Source organism: Colletotrichum graminicola, assembly GCF_000149035.1.
Source record: "Colletotrichum graminicola M1.001 genomic scaffold supercont1.73, whole genome shotgun sequence".
In the NCBI taxonomy this organism is placed as follows: domain Eukaryota; kingdom Fungi; phylum Ascomycota; class Sordariomycetes; order Glomerellales; family Glomerellaceae; genus Colletotrichum; species Colletotrichum graminicola.
In genome coordinates, this window is record NW_007361077.1 from 116,108 (window position 1) to 126,488 (window position 10,381).

Below are 10,381 nucleotides of genomic sequence, written 5' to 3' on the forward strand. Positions count from 1 at the left end.
CGCACGCGAGTCGCTCACAACCCGGCTGCCCTTGTTCGTAGTGTAGCGTAGCGAGCGCTGCCGCAACGCCCGTGACGAGTATTCTGTATGGAGCTGACGAGGGCGAGGAGAGGCAAGGCGAGGCGAGGCAAGGCAAGGCGAGGCAAGGCCAGACCAGACCAGACCCAACTAGGCAAAAGGCGAGACACGGAAGGGCAGGGAAGGGCAAGCGACGATGTGGTTTGGGATTGGTAGGTATGCCATGCTGTAGTGACAAGTAGCTGTGCTGTCCCATCAGTTGCCGATTGTATGAAGTCTGTGCACCCCAACCGGTACCGGAGTGGACTCGGAGCAGGTACGTACTGCTGTGTAGGTAAGGAGAGAGGCAGGTACGAAGTACAATCAATACCTTGGTAGTTTCCCATCTACATAGTACCTGGCAGTGTAAGGGAGGTAGTTACCCATCAGTACAAGTACGTGTATTACTGTTGGGAGATGGGCAGCACAGTCGAGTACCTACACACACATGCACACCGCACACGCACATTTGGTACCCCTTCCCCTCTCTTGTGCGACCGACTGAACGTCGAGGCTTACCCCGCCTGGGCCGGCTCCGGCTCCATTGAAATGCCTGACAAAGACTGACAGAAGTTGGGTGGGTGGGCTCCGGTGGGTGCGTGCAAAACGCCCCTGGCCCCTGCTACTGCCTTGCCAGATAAAACCCCCATTTTGACCCCTCCAACCCCCCCTGGCCGGGTGATGCCACCACTTACTTGCTTATCGATGGATATTGAGCCCCCAAGGGGTTTCAGGGATCTCTGTGAACTAGCTCTGTTGCATAGGCGGTTGCCGTCAAGCTGCTGTTCGGCCCCTCCGACTTTAGACGAGGAATTGGGATACATCGCGCCGACATGCTAGATTGAACTCGGCAGATGCAATGTTCTGGAACAAAAATAGAAGGTCACCGAACGCGAACGCGAGGAGACGTCGGCAAGGGGGGGGGGACAGGGCCAACAAGCCGGGTACTTGCCAACCTGACAGGTTCTGCTCGGACTCGTCTCGCTTTCAAGAGGGCACCGACTGTGCTTGCTATCCAGTCCCGACCTTGATGCCCATGGTGAAGCTACCGTGATGTAATTGGCTAGACATCACATATCCATCTAGTTGAGTACAGTGTGCGAAGCCAAAGGCGTATTTGATGCCGCCTGTGCCTACCTAGTTGGGCCCACGCCTCTCATGTCATCAGATGACTTGCTGGCGCAATGCACGACATCCCACCGTGTTGATATCACCCTTCGGTCCCTAAATCCATGACCGTGAATTCGGACGATGGGTGACTAGAGCAGGTGCCTGTCACCCCTTACCAAGAGAGCGGACGGCTGCCGGCTAGCCAGGCCGGCGTCGTTTGGGAAGCAGCGGTCCAGACCTTGGTGGACAACGCTGACCATCTGGCCAAGGCCAAAACCGGCAAGCGTTCTTGGGGCACCCCCTCCCCAAAATTACATGAGATAATCGGTCGGTTCGGGCAGCGCGTTTGCGTCGTAGTGACCGACATGGGACGTACAAAAGAGAAACAAAGAAGAATCCAATTGAAGATTTGGAAGGTGGGAAGGTAGGGAAAAGGACGGGACAAGATTAAACCCTCAGAGAAGAAGAAGCAGAAGAAGAGGAAGAAGAAAATACCCATCGCAATCATGGCGTAAACGGAGCACCCACCATGGGAGAAGCATTGAGATGCATTGCGGCATGAGCGGAAGTCATCTGCCCACCCTGAACTTGGAGGTCCATGACAATGGCATCTCCATGCAAGGCACGACGCTGTTTCCGCCCCCAAGGCTATAATATAGTATTTTGAAACTTTGCAAGCCGCTGTTTATTTGCGCAAATTTCCTGCCGTCTTTCTTGGGGAAGCTTTTTTTTTTTTTTTTTTTTTTTACGTTTTTTCCCTTCCCCTTTCTCTTTCTCTTAGCGGCAAAGATCATCCGTGAGATTTCGCGAAGTAAGCAGCGCACGGTGAGGATGCCCCTGGCACTATCCTGTGGGGTTGTAGTCAATCGAGGCAACACTCGATCTTTGTACGAATACTTTGGTCGAGATCTGAGCTGACAAGGCTGGCTGCCAACTCGCAAAAGGGCAATGTCGCTTCCACCTAGTCTACTTGTAGACAGAACCAGGGCTGTGTCCAGAAAAAGCTTTCCATGCAACGGGAATCGTTCAGAATGAGGTCTAGGGCGGGGCAGCCGCCAGTAGTCGATGTTGTTTTCAGGTAGTGTACGGATAGGTAGGTAGGTATATCTAGTACCTAGCGTAGCGTGGGTGGACAGAGCCGCGAGTGGGCGGACATGCGCGGGTCAAGAGACGGTGTGACGACGGGGCAGATTCGTCCCCGACCCTTTCCCCGTTCCACAGAAGCATGCTACCTCCATCGACGCGTGGTTAACGGCAGTTAGTCATGAGTCGCCGTCATTACACTAAAGGCACATTGAGGTGGATGCAATGGGTTCGCTCTATGGGTTCGTCGCATCTCGTACGGCGGCTTCCCAAAACGCTGCTTCGAATCGAAAACAGAAGAGATGAGACATGGACGAGCCCATGAATAGAGAGCGTTAAGTAGCACCCACTTGTAGCCGTCAATGGCATGTCGGTCGAGAAGGATGGCGTTAGGCCGGCGGTGGCAGACAGAGGTCCGACCAAGGAAGATGAAATGGAATACCGGCAAGACGACAAGACAAGCCACGAATGGATGAGATATGAGATAGATGCAAATGCCAGACAGGAAGGGACGAGGATCATCACGCCAACCATGACTCTTGCTCGCATCCTCCTTGACCTAACAGCCCCCTTCCTTCCCCTCTTGCCTGGTGCCTGCTTCCTTCTCGGTATCGGTCAGGAAGGGAAAGGCCCAAACTGCCCTTCCAAGTGGGTACGTTGGCGAATCAAATGATCAGATTATCCGACAAGAGGGGGCATGGAAGGGGCATCGAAGCATATTATGGGGCAGGGCCCGCCACAACGCACACGTGCCATGAGTAGTAGGTACGTACTCCGTACACCTACCGGTAAGGTAGGAACACACCTGCTACACCTGGAGGAAGGAGTAAGTGAGTGAGTGCATGGCATTCCGTACCTGGGGAAGCTTGAGAGGCGGCCGGGACGTCGACCCGGACATACCTTGTCCGGTTGTTGGGCTAAAAACAAGGCAATGCTGAGCCATGTATCCGTACAGCAAGGAGAATGTCGGCAGCGCCATATGACTAGTCATCTTTTCACAGTTGGGTATATTCAGTCTTCAAGGCAAGACCCTCGCCTGCCAAGGCCACCTACACTCTTACATATACCTGTAGATACGACGTATTTTATTCTAGTAGTGTACATTGCTCATATCACGTATGCTTGTTCATACGTGCTCGACAACCAACGACCCATTCCGAATCCGTCAGAACCTCGCGGATCCCAATAATATCGTTCCAGGTAGTACTAACATTCGCTCATTCATAACAATTGTTACTACGACGAGTTTGTCGACCCATCTTGGTCCATAACTACCTCTGGTATGGTCCGTGCACGTGTGATGGACAATGGCAGGTACATATACTACCTATGATGAAGCAAGTTTGAGGAACTGTGCGGGCGCAGTACATGTGCATTTGCTATGTACAGGCAGTTCTGGGTTGCAAACACGACTTGCGACAGCATCTCCGAAACGTAGTGTCCGTACAGTACATGAACTACCTACCTAGCCTAGGTATCATGTTCTCGCCGGTGTCATTTCACATCCATTCCGCATTCCGTACACACATAGTACATCTAGACAAGACACCCATGATCTGTCGTCCAGTCTTAAACCTAGCTCCGCTAAGGGGGTGGGGTCCCCGCCGTAATGGTTCTGAAACGCTCGTACTGCCTCCTGGCTCCTGGTACATACCCGCGAACCTTGCCAGCTCGCTCAGTCCGCTTTCCCTGATTAGCGAATGAACAGCCAGGATGACGAGTAGACATGGGTCGGAGCCCTACGCTACCAATCTCATTACGCTAGCAAGTATACATCTGTCCACACTTTCTAGCCCCTTCAGCACATGTACCGTTGCTCAGAGCGCCCCCCCTTCCACCACCTAGAGTTTAGCATCCATCCCATCCGACCGCGGCCCTACCTGGACGGGCCTGTCACCTTCCTACCGCTGCCAACTGGGCCCTGAGAATGTGCAAAGTGCACCAATACACCACTCGCTGCCTACCTACGATGTACCTTACCTAGGTACCTAGGTACTTTGACCTAAATGTGGAACCTCGTCTTCCTGTCGCTCGCCTCCTCTTGGACGTCCCGGATAATCAACCACTTGTCGAGTCCGCGCGACGACGTAGCCAACTCCATACCTATAGTGCACGATACCCTCGAGTCTCGATTGGTCTTCATCCGCCGAATCATGAGAATTTCTGTTTGCTCTTGCGCCTGCCCGATATCCTCAGCAACGTACACCTTTGCATCGTAAACCTCACTGCTTTCGACCCCTCTGCACGCCCCGACTTCCCAAGATACCTCCGACGTGTAGAGCGAGAGACACAGAGGAAAAATTACGGGACGAAGAGCCCGAACCCGCCGATCTCCTTCGTCGTCAAGTCTTTTTCCAAATCCGCCATCTGGACTGAGGAATAGCCTCAGTCTTCGAACAGGCCCATGGACGCCTCAGCTGTCTTCCGCCATGGCCTGGGCAACATGATGCCTCGAAACCTGCCATACCATCATCATCTGTCTCCTAACCCTCCCCCGCAATTCTATCCGGGCGGTGCGCGCCCTCCCACTGCCAGTCGCGAAGATCCCGAAAGCGACGCCACTTCAAATCGCATTGCACATACTTTGACGGCTTGCTGTCGCTGTCGTCAGGTACGTAAAATCCTGGCTCTTGCACGTCCGGTCCCTCTTGAGCCGTCCCACCATACGAAACGATAGACCCAGATCACGGCTAACTTTCTCTCCTTCGTAGCGCAAGACGAGATGCGATCCTACTCTTCCCCGTTGTCTGCCTTGCGAGCGGGCCGGCTCCGTCTGCGAATACTTTGACACCACCAAAGGAAAGAAGATCAACCGCAACTATGTCATCAAGCTCCAGGAAAAGGTGCGCGCACTCGAGGCCGAGCTGCGCCAGTACACCGACGACGACAGTGACTTCTCCCATGTCGACGAAGACATTGTACGCCCTGGGGGTCTGGTTCGCTTGAATGACACCGACGAGACACCCCGTTACCTGGGCCCGAGTAGCGGCATCGCAATGACCCGGTTGCTTGTCCAAGGCGCAAAGCTCTTCACCGATTCGAAGCGAATATCCGAGTTGATACCCGAAGTTCGCGCGAGGCGGATGACGCGCATGCAGTCCATCGTTATGACGAGGGACAGGAAGAAGAGTTATCCCCTGATCAGCGCCCACCCTGCCCAAGCCTTGCCCAACAGGCCAGTCGCAGACAAGCTTGTGGATGTCTTTTGTCAGCGATGTAAGTCCTTTCTCTCCGTCACCCGCAAACGAGCCGACTGACGCCGTTACAGCCCAAGTGTTTTGGCCCACGTTGCACGAGAAACAATTCCTGGAAGATCTCGAGGCTGTGTATGCGGGAGACCAAGACCCCTACAAGAACCTGATTGTCCGCATGGTCTTTGCAATCAGCCTGCAAAAGTTGGACCCCCAGTACGCTGGTCTCGCAGATAGTTACTACTTGGCCGCCATGGAGCATTTTGAGCAGGTCGTCCGGCCAAAGGATCTGAAGTCCCTCCAGAGTCTAGCAATGATTGGCCAGTATTCCCTCCTGACACCGACCAGAACCGCGGTGTACTACATGGTGGGACTCGCCACCCGCGTTTGCCAGGCCGAGGGCCTCACGGATGAGAAGACCATCTCTGCGGGCTACTCGATAGACCCGCTGACCCTCGATATGCGCCGTCGCCTGGCCTACATCATCACCTCCATGGAGGCCGGTCTGGCGCACAGCATGGGCCGCCCGAACGGATTCTCAAAGGTGGACGACCGCATGGATGTCGAGCCGTTTGCGACCGTCGACGACGAGTACATCACGGTCGACGGCATTGGCCAAGGACCTCCGAGCGAGAAGAAGCTGGTCGCTTTGCACTTCTTCAAGATGCGCATGGAGCAGGCCGAGATCAGGAGGGTGCTGTACGAGAAGAAGCGCGACGAGCCCAGGGACGAGAATCACCCTTGGTTCGCCAAGATGGAAAGAGACATTGAGAACTGGATCGATTCCTCACCGCAGAACCCGGCGTGGTGTAGACCATGGTAAGCACAACAGTCCGGTGGTGTTGGCGAGGGACCAAGCTAATCCTCCACCTTCAGGTTCACCGGGCGATACCATCAGATGCGCATCTTCCTCTACCGCCCATCTCCGCAGGTACCCAGACCGTCTCCACGGGCCGCTGGCATCTGCTTCGAGGGCGCGGCATACATCATCAATCTTTCGAAGCAGCAGATGGAGAAGGCGGCCGTTGACATCACCTGGATCTTCCTCTTGAACCTGTACATGTCTCTCAACACGCTGCTATGGACCGTGTCCTACCCTGAAATCCGGCAAGCACACCCTAGGGAGGAAGTAGAGGAGTTGGGCGACCAGACGCTAGACATCTTGGAACAGTGCACGGAGCGGTGGCCAGGAACCGCCCAGGCTGTGCAACTGTATTCCATCTTCGTCAAGGCCTGCCTGCAGAGCTACGAAGCCAGAGACACCCCTCAAATGCAATCGTCCAGCACGTTTACCACTCCACCGTCGCTTTTCGACGGAAACTCGCCGCAGGGCTCTGAGGCTTCTGCCTCGACGGCACCTGGTGGTGGACCGTCATTCAAGGTCAACCCGCCCCACAACCCGCCTCAGTTCAACTTTGTGTTTGACGCAACGCCCGAATCCATGAATACGTATCAGTGGGATCCCAACTTCCCCCCTCACCCGACTTTCCGGTCCAACTCAATCTGGGGCTCTTCCAACGAAAACACGGGACGTCGGCTTTCTTCCACGTACCCTCCCGAGTCACCACTCGATGATTCCACCCCGCCGGCGACAACCACGCCGGCCTATACGTCGTCGTCATCGCCGCCCAGCACTATCAATAACGCGATGCCTACGCCGCCAGACTCAATGGGTGGGCATGTCGGAACACCGTCCAGTTCGACCATCTCGCCCCCGCCGATGGGAACCCCCGCAATGTCGCACTCGTCGCCCCTCGGCCTCCAGCACGGTACACCGAATATGGCCCAACACAGCACGAATATGTCACCTCCCCCGCCGCCCGTCCCGGGTCTGGGAGGCAGGGCGCATAATTATGCCCCTCTCCCGACGTCGAACCCCGCCGGCCCTCAACGGCCTCTGCCCAACTACAATTCAGGCACGGACTGGTTCGACCCGCCTGCCCCTTTCATTAACCCCAATCCTTTCAACTCGATGGGTAACAGCTTCTTTGGAGACCCTCTACCGGTCAACGGCTTGCATCCGCACAGCGCCAGCATGGGACTTGACCATTTTGGTGGCCAATCGTTCAACTGGTCGCAGGAGCGACAGGGTAGTCTTAGCCAGCAGCAGCAGATTGAGCTGATGAATGCGCTCGAGAACGAGGGCATGAGCGATATTGACGCCCTACTCATGGGCATGAACGGTGTTCCAAACGCTGGGGGCAGCAACTGGGCTCAAGCATGAAGCAGAAGGGGTCTCGGAAGCGGGAGGACAACTAGTAAGCTATATGGGATCTTGCAGGCTTTTTGCGTTTTACGATATCTTTCTTTTTTCTTCCGCGTTGGGTACGGGTCCTGCGCGTATATACCACGGAGTCTTGGAAGATAGAGCGATAGTTGTTGGTGTACGGGATTTGCGGACAGCACTTGCCGCTCGGTGTAATAGGGACAGAACTGTTAATGAATGCACTTGCGTTAGAAAGGGATGCCGGTTTACGATTACGTACCACAAGATCCATCCGCCATCATCGGGTATCGCGGCTCTGAATTGCATGGGCATTGTGGACATCATGTGCAGCACCCTGTAGGAAGGAGGGAAGGAGATTTCTCTGGCTGCTACGTCGTTCGGTACACCCGACGACGCACCAACCCAGTACCTACTGGAGCGGGGACAGGGATTATGTTTGTTTATTGGTTACAGGATGGAAGGAGAGGCTGATCAGGGTTAGAAAGTATAAGAACCTTCTGATCAGCCGTATTAGATAGAGAATTAACATGCTTCTTACTCTGATTTATCCTTCTTTCTTGAAATTATTGATTAAGAGCCTTACCTCTTACTTGACCTGGCCGACAAGTGATAACTTAGGTAATAGGGAGCTTTCTGCCCTATCTAATTAAGCCTCAAGGATTCTGATTAGTATTAAAAGCCTAATTAGACCTAAGACACTTAAGATGATTAGTTGGGGTACCTGAGTTGCTTTGAGTTGTAGGGTGTTGTTGTGTTTGTTTGCATATTATTATTACAACTAGAGTCCCTAATCACACCACTGCACGCTTTTACTACCTAGGTAGGTGAGGTAGGTGGGAGGCAGGAGCGATGGCACGTATAGTTCTGCTGCTCCTTCCCTAACTGCGTCTCGTGTGTCTGGGGAGTGTTATCTATCCCAAGCAAGGTAGGCAGGTACTTATTTTACCCACTTCCACTTTTCGCCATCAACCCTTTTCGCCCCGGAGGGTGGGAAGGGGGCATCATCTCGCAGGAACACAATACCTCATTCCATCGGAAAAGCTACGCCGCTTCCTGGTAGCTCGCGCGGATCGGCCGCGTTAGCGGAGAGCATGCGGCATTTGCACCGCACCACATCGTTCCGGGTGAACGACCAACGTTGAGGCAAATCGTTGCTCATCATCGCCTTCCTCCACGACTCACTTCTACTGCGTTCTATGGCTTTGACCCGGTGGTAAGCCCGTCTAGCAAACCTGCTCAGATTGGAACCCGGCACTTTGCTCCATGCCCATCGGTCCCCGGCCTTTGGCAGCATGTCCTCGAATCACACCCTCCCATCACAATCTCTCGGGAAACCGAACTGGGTACCAACGCGTCTTTAGACGGGCGTAATTCCTGGTCAATCCGCAGCTTCCACTCAACAACCAACATAGTCTTTGACTATGCTTTCGCAACATGGTTCGGAGCTTCTTGCCTCGGCAAATCCTAGGCCACTTCGGTCTATCGTGGATCTACTACATAGTAAAGCGGCGGCACATATCACTGACATCGACACCCCCTGACTTGGACCTGTTCCTTTATTCTCGGGAGCTGGTGGAGGCATGACGACATGCCAAGTCTCTATCGAAGCTTACGCTGACTCCGATGGGCATTTCGAGTGGAACGGCACTCATCACAAACCGCAAGACACAGGCCAATCCATTCGATGGGGTCAGGGTAGAACCAGCTAAGACAAACCCGGGCAAGATTGTGAATTGCCCTCGCGCCACACCAAGAAACACACACTCCAACCCTCACGCATCACATCATCTTCAAGTACCTCGATAGTCGATACGGTCACGAAGGGGGGAGAAACCTACGGTCCGTCTCCCCCACCAGTCATGGAAACTGACACCGCAGGCTTTCGATTGTTTGGGGAGGAAAGATCAGACCGGTTACCCGCCCGGTGGGAAAGGTTGACAATCCAGAGTTCCGGGTTTCTTCCACTGAGATGATGATCTGCTCCAGTCGGTATACATTGCAGAATTCTATCCCTTCCCACAAGTTCATCTATGCAATATCGCCCCACTGGCCGTGACTTGCGTGCTCGCGATGCACATGGCCGTCGGACACCTTGGGTTGGTCGAGTGTTTTGATTCACGAAATATGCATTGCGCAGCCTGTGACATGGGGGGAGCATTGACTTGAGTCACCGCAAGGCCAGGTAAGTTCAGCAAGCAAAACATGTTTTGTATATACTGAGGACGCCGGCGCGAGAAACACGCCGACGCGTGGAAATGTAAGAATATGTACATGAAGATGTGCGTATGCAGTCGTTTCATAGGAGATGGGTCCACATTGATTCGTCGACTCCTCTTTTATCCCCCGCACGTCTCAGGAAAGAAAGAAGAAAGAGAAGGGCGAGAGAGGTATGCATAGGTCCATTGGATCTCTTTTCTCTTGGCTGCTCTGGCGCACAAACTCAGCTTAAGTGCCCTGCACTGGGAGTAGTCCCCTGAGGACGTGTACCCGGCACTATGAGCCTGGTAGCTTGCGAAGGCAATCAAACAGCGTTCGCAGAGCTAGCCGTTTTTTATTAATGGCGCTAGTGGCACGGGTCGGACCTGATGCGCTATATTGGCCACGGACCCTTCAACGAACCGGAGCACATACAATGGTTTAGGCTGGCGGGACAATCCCCACTACGGTCGGCAAGTGCCATTAAACACGCTGGGGTAAGCGAGTAAGGCTGCTT

The 10,381-nt window shown here is 54.1% G+C and overlaps 3 protein-coding genes across 3 annotated transcripts in view; 2 read left to right on the forward strand and 1 right to left on the reverse strand.

The window, feature by feature from the left end:
* Positions 1 to 2,617: 2,617 nt before the first annotated feature.
* On the forward strand, positions 2,618 to 2,923 carry GLRG_11036 (uncharacterized protein; the record flags this gene model as incomplete). The annotated part of the gene is made up of 1 exon (XM_008101757.1): positions 2,618 to 2,923. The coding sequence occupies one exon, from the start codon at positions 2,618 to 2,620 to the stop codon at positions 2,921 to 2,923; it is 306 nt and encodes a 101-aa protein (XP_008099948.1).
* A 1,731-nt stretch (positions 2,924 to 4,654) lies between these two features.
* Positions 4,655 to 7,665, forward strand: GLRG_11037 (fungal specific transcription factor domain-containing protein; the record flags this gene model as incomplete). Its single annotated transcript, XM_008101758.1, has 4 exons — positions 4,655 to 4,861; positions 4,962 to 5,466; positions 5,519 to 6,260; positions 6,318 to 7,665. The coding sequence occupies 4 exons, from the start codon at positions 4,655 to 4,657 to the stop codon at positions 7,663 to 7,665; spliced, it is 2,802 nt and encodes a 933-aa protein (XP_008099949.1).
* A 2,663-nt stretch (positions 7,666 to 10,328) lies between these two features.
* The window catches only part of GLRG_11038 (glycosyl hydrolase family 7), a gene marked incomplete at both ends in the record, with an annotated part of 1,677 nt that continues 1,624 nt past the window's right edge, over positions 10,329 to 10,381 (reverse strand). Inside the window, one exon of the mRNA XM_008101759.1 lies at positions 10,329 to 10,356. Within this exon, the coding sequence (XP_008099950.1) occupies positions 10,329 to 10,356 (28 nt within the window). The remainder of the gene's footprint in view (positions 10,357 to 10,381) is intronic.